The sequence below is a fragment of the Acomys minous genome (assembly GCF_964271855.1).
Source record: "Acomys minous genome assembly, contig: scaffold_24, whole genome shotgun sequence".
Taxonomy (NCBI): domain Eukaryota; kingdom Metazoa; phylum Chordata; class Mammalia; order Rodentia; family Muridae; genus Acomys; species Acomys minous.
Genome location: NW_028182181.1, coordinates 1,305,802 through 1,324,764, shown reverse-complemented (window position 1 = coordinate 1,324,764; position 18,963 = coordinate 1,305,802). Strand labels below are relative to the sequence as shown.

General features: G+C 43.4%; 1 protein-coding gene across 1 annotated transcript in view; it reads right to left on the bottom strand.

The window, feature by feature from the left end:
- Positions 1-9,655, bottom strand: part of LOC311591744 (gamma-tubulin complex component 3-like) — a 53,856-nt gene extending 44,201 nt beyond the window's left edge. The window contains exons 1-2 of the mRNA XM_084803402.1: positions 9,475-9,655; positions 2,293-2,400 (exon numbers count right to left, since the gene is read on the bottom strand). Of these exons, the coding sequence (XP_084659528.1) occupies positions 2,293-2,400; positions 9,475-9,622 (256 nt within the window). The 5' untranslated portion in view covers positions 9,623-9,655. The remainder of the gene's footprint in view (positions 1-2,292; positions 2,401-9,474) is intronic.
- Positions 9,656-18,963: the final 9,308 nt, after the last annotated feature.

Sequence of the window (18,963 nt, the reverse complement as noted above, 5' to 3'; positions counted from 1 at the left end):
TGTAGATGGTTGTGAGCCACTGTGTGGTTGCTGGGAAGTGAACTCAGGACCTTTGGAAGAGCAGCCAGTACTCTTAACCTCTGAGCAATCTCTCCAGCCCTTTTTTCCCCTGCTTTTTCAAGACAGGGTTTCTCTGTGTTAGCCTTGGCTGTCTTAGACTCACTTTGTAGACCAGGCTGGCCTCAAACTCACAGCGATCTGCCTGCCTCTGCTTCCCGAGTGCTGAAATTAAAGGTGTGCGCCACCACGCCCAGCTTATTAATCTTATTTTCAATGTTTTTATTGTTCAGTTATTACTATTACTATGTGACTTCCTTGAACATCTATATTAATGACATAACTAAGGCACTGGCAAGGAGCTCACCAGGAGGCTAGGAAATCAAATTCACAAAGGAAATTACACTTCTAGGACCCAGCAGTAGGGGTCTTGGTGGAACTTAAAATGTAAGCAGTTTGGAGCTCAGAGTTCACATTTATAGGGGAGCTTGAGTTTCAATATTTGGTAACAGGCTGGAAACCCCAGTTATGCCTCTGCTTATGTAACTATTGAGACCAGGAGCCTTGTGGGTGTCTGAAACCTCCACCAGTATCAAAGCCCGTATCTTTCACGCACGAAGCACTTTGATGTTCTTTAACATATCTGATTTACAGGGCTCAGTGTCCTTGTGCTTTGGGGCCACTAAGGAAAATAAGGTGGCCCACCATGGTGGTGCACGCCTATCACCCTAGCTTTTCGGGGTGGGATAGCCAGGTCTGAAGCTGGTCTGGGCTGTGAGAAGCACAGAATAATGATAACACAGCCCTTCCTCTGGGGGCTGAGAAGGCGGTGCCGTGACCAGTGTGACAAGGTGGGCAGCAGCAGCGCACGGGCATGCTGAACTAGGATGACTCCTAGACCGCGCAGGAAGGAGTGGGTGCTACGAGACGTCAACACATTCCCTAAGGCGGTAAGTCATTTACAATCTATACATCGTTTGTTTCTTGGGTGTACTTTCTTGCCACTGTTTTTCAACCATAATTGACCACGAGTAACTTAAAACCAAGAAAGTAAAGCACCTGACAAAGAGGGCCACTGTAAGCTCACGCTGAGCTGAGCCAAGGCTGCCTTTCTAGTTTCCTTAGAACCACACTGCTCAAGTCCTCAACAGGAAAGGCACTAGATCTAACCGTGCTGGGGCCACGGCCTCGGCTGTCCACAGCCAGCAATCCTGGACTGTGTTACAGCTCTGCCAGACAACACCCACATAGATCACTGTGCCGTGCGGCTCCTAACACAGCAAAGTAGGACCCTGTGTTTTGCAGACTGACTTCCTAGGAGTGCCATTACCAGCCTGGCAAACAGTTACAAACAAAATCAAAGGCCACTTCATTTGGACAGTTTAAGAGGAGGCCCCAGTAGGAAGCAGCTACTAAGATCCACGGTAGGTTTTTAAGGCCCTCTGAAAGGCCCTGACTGCAGCATGCTCGCACGCCCTTGAAATGTGCTCTCCAAATCAGGACCAGTCAGCTCTCCTACAGAAGGCTGATGACTGCCTGCCACTCAGCGAGCCTAGATGCCACTCCAGAGGCTGAATGGAGTGGCAGAGCCGACCTCACCGAACCCAACTGCTATTACCAAACCACATGCCAAGAATATAGAACCTTCTTCTCCAGGGGCCACCACTCAAAAGAGCCTGAAGTGCCATCTCAGAAGGGAAATGCTCGCACAGCCCTGAATCACAGCAAGTCTGATGCTGACAATGAAGGAAGTGGTGATGCCTCACAGAGCAGGCTTAACTGTTAAGGCTACACATTGGAAACCAGAAAACAAGGGGTGAAGTCAGTCCCCTTATCTTTTGTATACTAAAACTAGATTGCAGTGTTATGACGCATTTAAAACAAACTTCCACTATGTTTTAGTAATGTTAATGCCAAGAAAAAAAATGAACTGTCCTTATTTTTATTAGTACCTATAATTAAAACAAGCTTGAGGCCAGCATAGATTCACATACACGTGTATATATGGGCATACGTGCAAACAAGCATATAAGGATATACACATGCATACATGCAAACACGCATATCCAGACATACACATGCACACATGTATGGATATATAAATAAACACAGACAGGCATATGTACACACACATATATACTCACATATAGATGACCATACACACATGTGCACATGTATACATGCACAAATACATGTAGATATATAATATGTATATGCACATATACATGTCACATAGAGTCTTTAGGTTTCACAAGTTTCATAATCTAACACATAATAGTCAAGAAAAATACATACGTTCTTTCTTGATTTTTTCAGCAACTAGAAATTCATCTCTTTCAACGGTGGGGGTGAAGTTGCTACCAATGACTCTCACAGCAAACTGGAACTGCTGGGCAACATCAGCTGGAAGGTGAGCAGAGGCTACGAGTTATAACTGGACAGTTTTCATCACCAGGGCACACAACTCAAGACAGCAAACCACTGTCCCCAGTCTTAACTACGAGGGCAGAAAAGCCATATGAAATCAGTGACTTGAGTGAAGAGTTCTATAAAATTTGGGAAAAGACAGCAGAGACACAGAAAAATCCTAAAGAAAAACTAAACTGGACTGGTAGCCATTTCAAAGGGAGTGACTGAAGTCACAGAATGGGCGAGGTGCTTGGAAATACGCTGGTCAAAGGCCTCTGTGCAGCTTCCAGCTCCCAGGAAGACAGAGGCTGAATCTGTGCACATGAGTTACAATGTAGATGTGTCTCTGCTTCCTTTAAAGATACATAAAAACGAGAAGGATGCAGCTTAGCTAAGATAAATGTGCCAGGGCGGAAGTGAAGCTGGAGGGATGCTGGAGAACAGACAGGTGCACAGCACTAACTCAAGGATGAGGATGCCCGCCCGATGTCTGCAAGGCCAGGCATGGGTCAGGAGGTGGAGCTGTCTTTCTTTTCTGTTGCTCTGATAAATTCTCAACCCAAAGCAACTCAAGGGAGAGTAGGTTTATCTGATTCACAATGTTAAGTTACAGTCCATCACTGCAAGGAAATCAATGGGCAGGGACATGAACCAACTGCTCACAGTACATCCAGTGAATAAAGTAATGAATTTAAAATTGTAAGCAAGTTAGCAACAGTGGTGCATGTCTGTAATCCCAGCACTCAGAGAGGCAGAGGCAGGTGGATTGCTGTGAGTTCGAGGCCAGACTGGCCTACAAAGCAAGCCCAGGACAGGCAAGGCTACACAGAGAAACCCTGTCTGGAGGTGGGGCACACACGACAAAGCAAAACTAAAACTGTATGCAGGTGCTCAGTCCCCTTTCTCCATGCTCATACAGCCCAGGCACCTGTCTAGGGAATGGTGACACCCACAGTAGGCAGGACTTCCCACAAATCAAGAAAATTCCTATGGACATTTCAGCAGGCCAACCTAGACAATCTCTCAGTGGAACAGCCTTTTCAGGTGATTCTAGATTAATCCACCTCTTGCCAACATGGCACACAGACATATCACTTTAAGCCATACCCTTCTACTCTTTGTCCCCAAAGTCTCATGTTACTCTCTGAAGTGGTTTGAATAGAAACGGTCCCCATGGGGTCATATACTTGAATGCTTGGCCATTAGGTAGTGGTGCTAAATGCGAGGGATTAGGAGCGGTGGCCTTGTTGTAGAAGTGTGTCCTTGGGGGTGGGCCTTGAGGTTTCAGAAGCCCAAGCAGGAGGTGGCTCTCACTCTTCCTGCTGCCTGAGGATCCAGATGTAGAGTTCTCAGCCCCTTCTCCCACACCATGTGTACCTGCCCATCACCATATGTCCCAACAGGATAACAAACTAAACCCCTAAAACTGTAAGCAAGCCCCAATTAAATGTTTTCCTTTTTAAGGGTTGCCATGGTCACAGTGTCTCTTCACAGCAATAGAACAGGGACTAAGACAGAAGTTGGTACTAGGAGCAGGGTATTGCTGTGACAGGCCAGGCCATGCTGATGGTTGATGGAATGTGCACTTTGTGACTTCGGACTGGAAAGCAGTTATATGTTTTAAGTGGAGCTTACCAGGCCATCCTAATTGGAACAGGGAAGACAGTGGTGCTGAAAACAAACCAGATTATAACTGCCTGGTTCAAGAGGTTTCCAAAAAGAATATTAGAAGGTGGCCGAAAGACCATCCTTATAATATTTTGTCAAAAATAAATGAATAAATAAATAAATAAATAGTGCCTTGTTTTGCCCTTGTCTGAAAAAAATCTGCCAGAGGGTAAATTGAAGAGTTTCAGATTAATGGCATTGGCAGAGATTTCAAAACAGCCTAGTATTGATTGTTGCATGGTCATTAGTGGCCAGTCAATCTTATGCAGATCTGTAATGAAAAGGAGCAAGCTGAACAAGGGAAAATACCAATTGTACAGTTTGAGGAGAAAAGAGACACCAGGAAGTGTAATGGAGCTAAGGCCAGTGCTCAGTGAGATAAAAAGCTTAAAGGAAAACCCAATGCTAAAGGGAATAAGGGGGAGCGGTGACCTCAGGGCAAGACCCACCCAGTTAAAGAACTAAGGAAAGGCTGAAGCAGTGAACAGAAAACAAAACAAAACAAAAATCCCAGAAAGATGGTGAAAATGTATTTGGACAAGGCAGCAAATTCCAGTCCTGCCAGTTTCAGCCATGTGGCTTAGTATAAAGGGTAGAAGAAAAGGGTTATGGAATCTCCCTCCACAACTGAGGAAAGATGCAGAGGGCAGGCATGCCAGGTGTGTCTGCATGGAGACCCAGCGAGGCCATGCTGTGAAGCTGTGAGGGTGAAGCCAGAGTTAAATGTTTTCTTTAGAACAAATGACATGGGGGCTGGAGAGATGGCTCAGAGGTTAAGAGCACTGACTGCTCTTCCAGAGGTCCTGAGTTCAATTCCCAGCAACCACATGGTGGCACACAACCATTTATAATGTGACTTGATGCTCTCTTCTAGCCTGCAGGTTTACATGTAGGCAGAGCACGGTATACATAATAAATAAAGATCTTTAAAAATGAAAAGAAAGAAATGACACAGACATGGTGTCTCTTTACAACAGAACACTAAGAAGCCCCCATAATGTCAATATAAAATACAGTCCAATTTTAAGTCTACAAAGTCTTGAGATTTTTCAATATTTTGAAAGTTCAAATTTTTTCTATAAAATCAAAAACAATGTATACATTTCTAACATATAATGGCATAGAACAAATGTACAATTTTCAAAATGGAATAATCAAAGCAAAACTCCAAATCCAATATGGCCAAAACCAAACCCCGTAGCTCCATGTATAACACCTGGGGTTTGTAATGAAGCTGGCTGGGTTCCGCAGGCTTCAGGCCGCCCATTCCTTCAACCCTTCAACTTGTGGCACGCACAGCTTCTCTTTCCAACTTAGTCCAGTTCCACTTCCTGCCTGTAGCTCTTCTTGGCACATGTCCCATGATCCTGGCATCCCTAACACTAGCCACTGAGGGCTTGCTTCTCTCTGGGGACCTCAACCCTGCCAGCAGCTCTCCCTCACTCCTTCCTTCTTGTGTCTTTCATACTTTCAAAACCAACAGCACATAAAGGGAGCCATCATCTGGAGGTATAGCCTACACCCATGGACCATAGAAACATCAACTCCTGTGTGCTGCCCTTGAGGAAACACTTTCCTGATGTCCAGTGCAACCACAAGGTGCTGAGCTCTGTATCAGCCAAAGCTGCTTTTCTGTCTGTTCTTCCTTGTTATAAACTTGAAGACGGAACACACAGCTAACAAATAATTCATTGTTTTTAAATTCAACTTCACTCAAAATCTCACAGAACTGGCAAATGACGCGAGACCTTAACAAATCTTACAGGCTTGCCCCTGAGCCACCTTGTGACTCAGTCCTTCTCGAAGTGCTCATGACAAGGCTTCCACTGTCCTCATATTCTCTCACTATCCGAGATCCAAAGAGAAACCCCTGAAACTCTCCTCATGGCACCTGATGGCTTTTCTAGCCCCAAATTCCATTGTTTCCATATTCTTCCCACAAACAGTTCCAAAGACACAAAGCCACACAGTCATGCCCCTGGCCCACCCTAATCTAGATAACACCACAGTCATGCCCCTGGCCCACCCTAACCTACATAGTCCCCACAGTCACACCCACGGGCCACCGTAACATAGAGAATGCCTCATTGAAACTCCCTTCCCAGATAATTCTCTATTGTGTCGAAATGACAGTTAAACCTAACTATCCACAGGGACAAATGTCAAGAAAAAAAAACATTAAGCTGGGCATGATGGCACACGCCTTTAATCCCAGCACTCGAGAGGCAGAGACAGGCGGATCGCTGTGAGTTCAAGGCCAGCCTGGTCTACAAAGAGAGTCCAGGACAGAGAAACCTGTCTTGGAAACCAAAAAACCATTAAATACATTAGACACTCTGCAGAAGCCTAGAGAGGTGCAGCAAGGAAAGGAGTGTCATTCTCTCAAGGGATAGGTAAGAAGGGAAGGAGCTGCATATGTGGAGGAAAAGCCAGTCCCCGCCCAGTAACCCTGACAACCACTGATCCCATCCAGGCAAACCTCAAAGTATAAGACATACAGCAAGTCAGCAAAGACTAGTGATCAAAGTCAGAGTCTGGCCTCAGAGGCGCAGGAAGCTGAGAGGAAAGACAGGGGCAGTTCCAGTTCCCAACAGCAGCCAGGTCCTTAATAACCCTTCCCCAGGACTCAGGACCGAGGAAGCTGAGAGAAAAGACAAAGACGGGCGAAGCTCCCAGCAGCAGCAAGGTCTCCGGCAGTTCTTCCATGAAAAAGCCCGGCACCTGCTTTAAGTACCATCAAGGCATACGGAACAAACAGAGATGCATACAGAGGGGAGGGGCGGGGAAGGGGAAGAGGCAGCTTCTGGGCCCGCTAGTCTGCTCAACACAAGAAAACAAGAGGGCCTGTTCCAAATGGAAGGGAGGGCAAGGACTGGAGCTAGAGGTTGTCCTCTGCTCTCCACACACACATGTGCTCTCATTCTCACACACGAATGAACTTGCCTGTGCGCGTGCTCACACACACACACACACACACACACACACACACACACACACAGATTTTTTTAAGTAACTGCAATTAGCCATCATATTTTCTTTAACATTAACAGAATTAAACCAGAAATCAGTGTCAAATCTGAAAAATCACCAACAGCCTTAGTTAAAGCGACTACTTCTGTGATGAAACACCGTGACCAAAAGCAACTTGGGGAGGAAAGGGTTTATTTGGCTTACATTCTATGTCACCTCTCATCATCAAAGCAAGTCAGGATGGGAAGAAATCTGGAGACAGGAGCTGATGCAGAGGCCATGGAGGAGTGCTGTTTAATGGCTTGCTCCTCATGGCTTGCTCAGGCTGTTTTCTTGTAGAACCCAAGATCACCAGCCCAGGGATGGTCCCATCCACCACTAATCCCACCACTTAATTCACTAATTAAGAAAATGCCCTACAGGCTTGCCTACAGCCCCATCTTAAGGAGACATTTTCTCAATCAAGTCTCCCTCCTCTCATGACTACAACATGTATCAAGCTGACACTGGGCAGCCAGCACACCAAGTATTCAGAGCCAATCTGAATTCCCGAGAAAAGGATCCTCACAGAGGAAGAGGGGCTAGAATACCTGGCTAGTATACACCGCCTTACCCACCTAGGGCCGAAGAAGATGACGTAACTGCTCCATAAGTCTCCTTATCACATCCCCAGACTACAAAAGACAGCAGAGGGTCTGGTAAAAAAAAAAAAACCTGCAAGGCTTGCACTCTTACTAATGCCGGGTCCAGCAGACACTGTGCAGAAAAGCGCTTGTGGAGAGATCGCCCTAGAACTTATTAGGAGGTTGATTTCACTGAAGTCAAACCGGCCTGATATGGTAATAAATACCTTCTAGTTTTCATAGACACCTTCTCGGGGTGGGTTAAGGCATTCCCCACGAAAAAGGAAATGGCAAATGTAGTGGCCAAGAAGAAACTTGAAGAAATCCTTCCCCGGTTCGGGATACCTAAGGTAATTGGGTCGGTCAATGGGCCTGCCTTTGTCGCCCAGGTAAGTCAGGGACTGGCCAGACAATTGGGGATAAATTGAAAATTACATTGTGCTTACAAACCCCAGAGCTCAGGAGAGGTAGAAAGGACAAATAAAACTATAAAGGAGACCTTAACAATATAGACCTTAGAGACTGGCGGGGTGATTGGACAGCCCTTCTCTCCCTTGCCTTGTTCCAGGTACAGAACACGCCTGGACCGTTGGGACTGACACCCTTTGATATACTGTTTGGTGCACCACCACCTCTGTCTAAAATCCTAGAGAGTGTGGTGTGTCCCGATAACAGTTTTGTACCTTCCACCCATCTTTTAGCCCATTTAAAGGCTCTCGAGACGATCAGGCGAGAGATTTGGGAACAGCTGAAAGATGCCTACACTGCTAGAGACCCTACAGTTCCTCATCAGTTCGAGATTGGAGACACCGTCTTGGTATGGAGACACGGAGCTGAGAATCTCGAGCCATGGTGAAAACGACCCTACCTGGTACTGTTAATGGCTCCAACTGCCATTAAGGTAGAGGGAATCCCCACCTGGGTCCATGCTTCACATGTGAAAAGGGCTCGTCTTGAGACTAATCAAGATAAATGGATCCTAAAAAAGACTAATAATCCTCTAAAGCTGCGTCTGCATCACAGAGGCAACCCTAAGTCAGGACAATAACCCTCATGCTCCGATACAACAGACTTGGGAGGTGATCAAAAAAAGGGGAACAAAAACAGGCTAGATAAAAGACAGAGGGACAGAAAGGACTGTACCCATGTGATTAAGTCTGAGCTTACCCCAGATCTGCCTATGCAATTTGCTGATGTTCAAATATTTGAAACAACCAATCGTGTATGGCCGCGCCAAAACTTCCCGCTCCCCCTGACCCTTGCCCATATAAACCCCTAACCCCTGGGCTTCTGGGTCGACCCCTCTGTCTCCTGCGTGAGATCCATGTCGACCCGGAGCTCCGCCAATAAACTGCCTCATGTGTTTACAGCAAGACGGTTGTTTGTGTGTCTTTGGGTGCACGCCATCCCGAGGCTTGAGTGAGGGTCTCCCTTCGGGGATCTTTCACTACCACAGCAAAGTGGGCCGAAATGCTTTGAGGTCTGGCTTCTTAGAAGCACTATTCGCTACTTGAACTCTCTGGGGGAAAAAACCTAGCATCGTTCAACCCTGGACTCATCACCAGAGGCAGAAATGACAGCAGAGTGCGAAGCATGCAGAAGCAGAGCTGCAGTGTGCGGTGCATTCTGGACAAGGAAGCAAAAGCAAAGCCCTGCTACAGCAGCTCAGGCTGGGGGCCCCCCGGGCAGGGACATCCCGCACGGGTGCCGCATCCCTTTCCTTCCGCGGGGGCCAGGGATAACAACTACCCCGCCAGCCAGTGTCATGGCGCTCAGCGTCCACAGCTCGCAGCCCCGCCGCATGTACCTTCGCTCCGACCCAGGATCCGGCAGCACAGTTTCTGCAGCAGAACTTGGGGCGAGTTCTGATCCAGGGTTTCCATTACTGCGCCCGGACTGCGCGCCACAGCCTCCCCTTGCCCCAGGATCCCACGCCCAGAGTACGACGCCGCCATATTCACGGAAGCGGCAAATGTGCCTGCCTCCCTTTATGCACTGCCTCCCGCGCGAGGCGCGCATGCGCCCCCACCTAGTCGCCGGTCTTCACAGATTCAAGAGCATTATCAGACAACCACCAGACCATTGGACGACCAATGCCCGGATGACCCACTTACCAGAGCTTGTTGCTGACAGAGCGGGTGACCTTCGCTCCGCCCGCCATCCTTAACCCTTCCACCTTGCTACTCGAAGCTGGCGAGACCCCAGTACATCATTGTGAAGAGATACTGGCTGAAGAAACAGGGACTCGGTCAGACCTCACTGACTGGCCATGGCCTGGGGTAATAACTTGGTTCACCGACGGAAGTAGCTTTGTGGTAGCAGGTAAGCGGTGAGCTGGGGCAGCGGTAGTGGATAAAAAGTCTGTCATCCGGGCCAGCAGTTTACCAGAAGGGACGTCGGCCCAAAAAGCTGAACTTATTGCTTTGACCCAAGCACTAAGACTGGCAGAGGGAAAGGTTATCAATATCTACACTGATAGCCGGTATGCTTTCGCAACAGCTCATGTCCACGGAGCAATTTATAGACAACATGGGATGCTGACTTCAGCTGACAAAGACATTAAAAAAAACTCTTAGTTTGTTAGAGGCTGTCCATTTGCACCACAAGGTGGCGATCATCCATTGCCAAGGACATCAAAAAGAGACTGGCCCCATAGAAAGGGGGAACCAAATGGCTGACCAGATGATAAAGAGGCGGCACAAGGACCGATGATTCTAAGAGCTAAGGTTATGCCCCAACATGCTGAGGGGATTCCCGAGAAAAGGATCCTCACAGAGGAAGAGGGGCTAGAATACCTGGCTAGTATACACCGCCTTACCCACCTAGGGCCGAAGAAGATGACGTAACTGCTCCATAAGTCTCCTTATCACATCCCCAGACTACAAAAGACAGCAGAGGGTCTGGTAAAAAAAAAAACCTGCAAGGCTTGCACTCTTACTAATGCCGGGTCCAGCAGACACTGTGCAGGAAAGCGCTTGTGGAGAGATCAACCTAGAACTTATTGGGAGGTTGATTTCACTGAAGTCAAACTGGCCTGATATGGTAATAAATACCTTCTAGTTTTCATAGACACCTTCTCGGGGTGGGTTAAGGCATTCCCCACGAAAAAGGAAATGGCAAATGTAGTGGCCAAGAAGAAACTTGAAGAAATCCTTCCCCGGTTCGGGATACCTAAGGTAATTGGGTCGGTCAATGGGCCTGCCTTTGTCGCCCAGGTAAGTCAGGGACTGGCCAGACAATTGGGGATAAATTGAAAATTACATTGTGCTTACAAACCCCAGAGCTCAGGAGAGGTAGAAAGGACAAATAAAACTATAAAGGAGACCTTAACAATATAGACCTTAGAGACTGGCGGGGTGATTGGACAGCCCTTCTCTCCCTTGCCTTGTTCCAGGTACGGAACACGCCTGGACCGTTGGGACTGACACCCTTTGATATACTGTTTGGTGCACCACCACCTCTGTCTAAAATCCTAGAGAGTGTGGTGTGTCCCGATAACAGTTTTGTACCTTCCACCCATCTTTTAGCCCATTTAAAGGCTCTCGAGACGATCAGGCGAGAGATTTGGGAACAGCTGAAAGATGCCTACACTGCTAGAGACCCTACAGTTCCTCATCAGTTCGAGATTGGAGACACCGTCTTGGTATGGAGACACGGAGCTGAGAATCTCGAGCCATGGTGAAAACGACCCTACCTGGTACTGTTAATGGCTCCAACTGCCATTAAGGTAGAGGGAATCCCCACCTGGGTCCATGCTTCACATGTGAAAAAAGCTCGTCTTGAGACTAATCAAGATAAATGGATCCTAAAAAAGACTAATAATCCTCTAAAGCTGCGTCTGCATCACAGAGGCAACCCTAAGTCAGGACAATAACCCTCATGCTCCGATACAACAGACTTGGGAGGTGATCAAAAAAAGGGGAACAAAAACAGGCTAGATAAAAGACAGAGGGACAGAAAGGACTGTACCCATGTGATTAAGTCTGAGCTTACCCCAGATCTGCCTATGCAATTTGCTGATGTTCAAATATTTGAAACAACCAATCGTGTATGGCCGCGCCAAAACTTCCCGCTCCCCCTGACCCTTGCCCATATAAACCCCTAACCCCTGGGCTTCTGGGTCGACCCCTCTGTCTCCTGCGTGAGATCCATGTCGACCCGGAGCTCCGCCAATAAACTGCCTCATGTGTTTACAGCAAGACGGTTGTCTGTGTGTCTTTGGGTGCATGCCATCCCGAGGCTTGAGTGAGGGTCTCCCTTCGGGGATCTTTCACTACCACAGCAAAGTGGGCCGAAATGCTTTGAGGTCTGGCTTCTTAGAAGCACTATTCGCTACTTGAACTCTCTGGGGGAAAAAACCTAGCATCGTTCAACCCTGGACTCATCACCAGAGGCAGAAATGACAGCAGAGTGCGAAGCATGCAGAAGCAGAGCTGCAGTGTGCGGTGCATTCTGGACAAGGAAGCAAAAGCAAAGCCCTGCTACAGCAGCTCAGGCCGGGGCTCACAAAACACATTTATGCTCACAATATCAAAGGAAAGACAGATAGAAACACACACACACACACACACACATGCACACACACACACAGAACAAGAGATATACATATGTCTAATCCAATATACAGAAACACAGAACACACAAACACATGCGCTTATAAATACAAATAGAAACATACACAAAAGAGAAACAAATGTATACATGAGCATGTAAACACAGACAATTTATGCTCACTTCTACAAACAGACAGATAGTCAGATGGACAGAAACACACAGACACAAACACACACACACGTGCGCGTACATATCTGTACACAGACACATAAATACAGATATACAGAGAGATACAAAGAAACACACTTAGAAATACAAATACAGTGAGAAACATATAACCAAACAAATTAGTGTGTGTGTGTGTGTGTGTGTGTGTGTGTGTGTGTGTGGTGTGTAATAAACTGATTCACATAACTACTTCTGTGCAATTATACTAAGACTTTGAGGAAGGTGAACAAAGACTACATTTGGGGAGAATCAATTGAGAAAACAATCCCCTGAACTTATTACCTCAAATTTCAGAATTAATGAACATTCATCTCCTTATCAAGGAGACCATAATGAGAAAAGACTAATTATTTCTTCATTACAAGAAAAAGTAGGATCACATTCAGTTGCTCTGTTACAGAATCACTGATTTTCACTGATAAATGGTGTCTTTCATTCCAATACCTTTGTGTTTGAAGATCTGTACAAATTTCTAGATTTATTGTGTCAGCATAAAAACATTTAGAAACCAAGGTTTTGGGGAAACATTTCCTAGTTCACTCAGTTAATCATCTGAGAGACTCTTAAAATACTATGACATTGATAAGATCATGTATAATCCAATAGAAGAAACACTGCCTTCGAACAGATATGACCAAGTTTTTTCTCATTGTCAAATGGCTGATTTTCTACCTGTTGTAGAAGCACTTCATGAAAGACATGGGCCAAAACATATGCAGCATTGTATATGTCATAACTGCTATCACTGAAGACCATGTCAAAGTCTGTGCCATTAGCCATTCCAATGAGGCATTGGATGAGCAGTTCTTCATTGTCTTACAGTTAGATGCTGAGGCTTCGCAGTTAAAGTTCATCCACTTCAGTCTTGCCAGATATTTATCTGAGTATTTGAGAGGGTTCAATGTCTGGACAAAATTTTTAAAACCTGAAATCTTACCATGGTGCTGTGCAAAAGCAAAAGTCCCATGGAATGTGTCAAGTGTGAGATCTCTCTTACTTGTAGGAACATCCCACTGTGAGGTAGTGACCCATGTTCTTCATATACCTAGAGATTCCCACATTCTAAAGGCCACAGCAAGAGTACTGTCTGTGTCACCATCATGATGTCATGATTTGGTTGTAATATACTTCAGCTCTTGACATGTATACCTCCATGTTCAGTGTGATCATGTTCACAAAGGCAAAGCAGACTGTATCCTTTTCCATTTCTCTTTTCAAATCTGAGAGAAATTGTGTACCCTGTTCATTGTCAGAGATGGCCAGCTCTACCCAGTTGCAGTTTAAATAAAGTAAGAAGGCGACAAGGGCCATGGGGAGAGATGTATCCTCATGGGCCATCTGATAAATATAGGGAAATTGTACATGGTCATTCTGGAGAGGATGGAAAGGCCCATAAGTAAAATGAAGATCCTAGAACACAGGGAGCGGCATGAGGTAGCATGTACTTTTAAGAACTTGTGAACACATTTAATCTGTAAAAATCTCTAGAAATTCCCCTTAACTATTACTTCTCCTATTATCCCTATTTCATATAAAGAAATTCCAGATCCCCATCAATTATCTGAATAATATCATTGAACTACAGAGATTGACATAAGGCCAGTAAGACCAGTCTCCTCTTTACACCCTTTTTTTTTGCATCTTATCAAAGCCACCAATGGAGACACAAATTAATTAAATTTTAACCCAACAAACTCTCACCTGCTGAGGTTCATGGCTGTACATGAATGTGTGGTATAGTACAGATGCTTCCCAGTTTTGTCCTGTAAGAAAAACTGTACAAGTGACTACTTGGGCACAGTCATAATTAGGAGAAAACAAATGAGTTGGTTAAGAAACATGAATGAGAGCTTTTAATTCTGAAACACTTATAAAATGTGGTACTGGAAATACTATAGATATATTTGGTAGAATATCATGGTTTCTGTTTATTTCATCCAAGGAAAAAGCCAAAACCATAGGAAACTGGCTTTCAGCTGGTGTTCTGTAAGATGGTACAATATTTACTATGTACGGAAGTATACACATAATCATTTGAAATCAATACAATGACTATCATGTACTTGAAGATATTGTCTTTATCCCTATGTTTGGAACAATTATCCCATGGAATAAAGTTTGCAAAGATAAAAGTATGGAATTTTGCAACACCTATATAATTTCATGTGAGTTCATTTACACAAAACATTCATATTCCATGGAAAGCATTTCCATCGGTGGTTATTGAATACTTACTTAGAAGGTAAAGACAAGGCCACAGGTTTTGACCAAGCTATAAACCTGATTATGTATTCATTTATTAATTACATAGAAATATGAAAATTACACATGATGTTTGAGCCTCTGAGTTTCTGGTATTTCCATATGAAATTAACTGAACTGACTAAGATAGTGAAAGAATGACTGGTGAATGCACGGGAGTGTTTCTGGAGCAACATTTGGTACCAAGATTAAATCCATTATAATTATTTGGAGATATATATATCATATTCTCTCCTATCCATCTTCATATTGTTGTTTTGCTTTTTAGATTATATTTGAGGCAGAGCATCTTTTTTCTGGTTTATTTTCCAATAAATGCACATGCAGGAGATGCATATTTAAATAGATGCATGTCTGATTTTGGAAATCAATATGTTACCTTATCAGAAAACTGGTAAAAGATTAACCTCCAGACATAGGTGTACCATACCTGGACATCTATCCTAGGACACTTGCTCAATTATGTTCATAACAGCCTCATTCATAATAGCTAGAGTCCAGAAAACATTGATGTCACTCAAACAAACAATGGAGAATAAACAATGAAATACTACTCAGATATAAAAACAAAGAAAATCATAATTTTTTCATACAAGTAGACTAGAAAACATCTGCTGAGTGTGATAACCTAGACTAACAAAAATGCACATGGATATGATTACTTAGCCATATAGTACAGGATAAGAATACTAGAATTTACTTAGCCAAAGAAAATGAGTAAAAAGGAGGAACCCAGAGAGGATGCTTTATTCACCCTCAGAAAGGGAAATATAATAGATAGCAGAAGAAGTTAAAGATACAGAACAAGGTAGGAGAGAAAGTTCAGATAGAAATGAGGGTGGATACCAGACCTGGGGAGAGCTGATGCAGCAGGTCAGAGGGCCTGAACAGTAAGAATTAAGGCATGTGTGGATATATCTCTCTGACAAGAAGGATAAATAAGACAGTTCTGGGATGATATGGTGGTGACTGAGATGAGAAGACACCCTCTAACTAGACAGAACTCCTAACGGAGGAAGGGGAATACCAACCAACCAACAAGAACTATGACTCGAAATTTACCTTTCCTACAAGATATGCAGGGATAAAAATAAAGCAGAGATTAGGGAATATCCAAGCAATGCCTGGCCCAAACTGAGACTCAGAACACAGGAGAGAGACAACCTCTGACACTACTATTGATACTCTGCTGTGTTTCAGACACCAGTGAATCAAAACAGATGCTAAGAATCAAAACCAAATATTAGACAAATGTTCAGATTCTTGTAGAAAAGTAGGAGGAAGTATAGAAGGATGAACAACTAACATAAACTACACAAGAAATCAACAGTCAATTTATCAGGGCACAGAGGGAGTTGTGGAGACTCAATCACCTACCAAGGATCCTCTAAGGCTGGACCTAGGACTCCTACACAGATGTAGGTGATGCGTAATTCAGGCTTAGTGTGGGTCCCCTAGTAAGGGGAGCTTAGATTGTCTCTAACATGGACTCTGTTGCCTGTTTTCTTTACTCTCTTTCCCTTGGTAGGGATTCATTTTCAGGCCACATGGGAAGAGTACACACTCAACCTTGATGTGATTGTTGAGTTGAAATGATTTGGTGGGGGAATCCCCTCCTTTGAATAACAGAGAATGCAGATGGAGTAGATGGAGAGAGAATGAGGCAAGGAATAGAGGAGGGAGGGGGCAATGATCAGTAAGTAAAATACATAAACAAATATATTACATAAAAATGTTGTATGCCTGTATGTGTCTGGATGCATGGACATAAGCAATGCTCTTTTATGACATGGACAAAAAAAATAAATTGAGGTTTTTTATTCTATTTATGGGAAAAATCATTCCTGTCTCTTGCTAGTTATTTCCTATCACCTGAATAATAAGCATCAAATATAATCCTTCACTCGGAATGATTCACTCATATTTAAATATAATTAGATTTTCATTTAGAAATGTACATTTGAGTTATCTTTGTCTATACAAATAGCTCCTTTTAGAATACCTTTATTACAGCACAGAAAAAATGCCATTGGAAACTTCAGTTAAACACATTAGAAAGTTGATACTTGAACTTGTGTGACAGAAGCAGTAACTCTTGCATACTAAACATAAACAACGTCAATTACTTGAGCTACCAGAGTGGTCTAGTAGTCTAAAGTGCTTTCTGTGCTTGGAAACAACAGTCAGAAACCCAGAAAGCAAAAAATATGTAGAGTAGCCACATGGTAAAATATGCAATTATAGTTAGTAAAATTACTAAAAGAGACATGTAAGTAGTAACTGTGATAAAAGTGTAGGAAAAGAAACAGCTTAGACATAAAAAGAAGTCACATATTTCTTAAAGAACTGCAGAGATGGGCTACTAGGAAACTTCTCTATTTCTGTTCTCAAGCACTGTCAACTATAAATGCCACAAATGTAACTCAGTCAGCTCACAAGTGAAGATGGAGTCACCACTATTAGTGATAATGTTTCTTCCCAAACATAAAATTTACAATTTAAGCATTCTTTCTTTGTGCTAAAACATATTTTGGCCACACTTCCAGTTGTACTATCAGAGCACTAGCATCTTCCTGAGAATAAGGAACATCTGGAAATTGGAGTGAGATTTGTTTCTGCCAATATTACATGTTTGCAAAATACAATGTAAAGAGTAAAGCATACAGGAAATCTTTCTGATTATTTTAATAAAAATGGCAAAAATTAAGTTGGAATATAAGATTTTTTATTTCTCTTTATGAGAACAGGAATCACTCCTCTCTCTTCCTAGTCATTTCACATCATCTGAACAACAAACATGTGGTCTTTGGTTCCATAAGATAAGTGGGCTGAGCAACCAAAAGTGAGCAAGCCAATCAATAAACAGCATTCCTCATGGCTCCTGCCTCTAGCTCCTGCTCTGGTTGAGTTCCTGCCCTAACTTCATTCTATAATGAACAGTGATGAAGAAATATAGCTAAATATGCCAGATATTTTTATATCCACTTTAGACCTGCTAGAGTCATCTCAGAGGAGGAAACATCAATTAAGAAAAGGCCTCCCTAAGACTGGGTTGTAGGCAAGCCTGTAAGGTATTTTCTCAAATAGTGATTGATAGGGATTGGCCCAGCCCGTTGTTGGCGGGGCCATTCCTGGACTGGTAGTCCTGAATCCTGTAAGGAAACATGCCAAGAAAACCATTATGAGATATACAGTAAATAGAAGCCCTCTGTGGCCTCTGTATCACCCTCTGCCTCCACTTGTGGGCCTTCTTTGAGATCCCTGTCCTGATTTTTTTTTCAGTGATGGGCTACAATGTAAAAATATAAGCTTAATAAAAGTTTTTCTCTCCATCTTGTTTTTGGTCATGGTGTTTCATCACAAAAATAGTAACAATAATTTTTAAAAAGCAATATATATTTTTTTTTCCTCCCAATTTGCTCTTGGTCATGGTATTTCACTATTTTGTTTAGTTTTTTAAAATCTGTTTGTGTGTGTTTCAATTGCAGTCTTGGTGTTTTCTTTTACTCTTTTTGTTTTGTGTTTAGAAACAAAAGCTCACTAACTCTTTATAGCATTGACAGTTCTATAACTTACTATGTAGACAAAGCTGGCCTAGAACTGAAAGAGATCTGCCCATTTATGCCTTCTGAGTACTGAAAATGAAAGTGTGGTCTACCGTTCTAAGCTAAATGTTCACTCTTTTCTCTCTTTCTTCTTTCTTTCTTTCTTTCTTTCTTTCTTTCTTTCTTTCTTTCTTTCCTGAAAACAGTGTTTCCCAGGATAGCCCTGGTTGGTGTTATATTCTCTAAGTATACCAGGCTGGCCTTGAACTCACAGATCATCTGCTTCCTGATGCTGTGGTATCATCAAACCTGCCATCCCTGTTTTTAAAAATAATGATTTGCTTGGGTTTTGTTAAATTTGTCTATTTGCATTTTAAAGACAGAGAAGGGGTGGCAGAAATTTGGATGGGTTTGAAGATAGAAGAAAAAAGTAAAAAAAAGAAAGTAGAAAATATCATTTCATTATAAAAGAAAGATATTATATATGTTCATGAACATGCGCATCTTTAAATATATTAGACAAAATGAATATTTAACCAATCTATGAAATCCAGAATTCAAACTCAGTGTATCAAAATAATGAGACAGAATCAGTTAATTTATGTTGAGTTTTAATACATGCTTATGACACACTATGTGCTATCAAAACATGACTCTAGGATAAAGTGGTGAAATCTCACTTATAAATTTTCCATTTCCTAATCAGA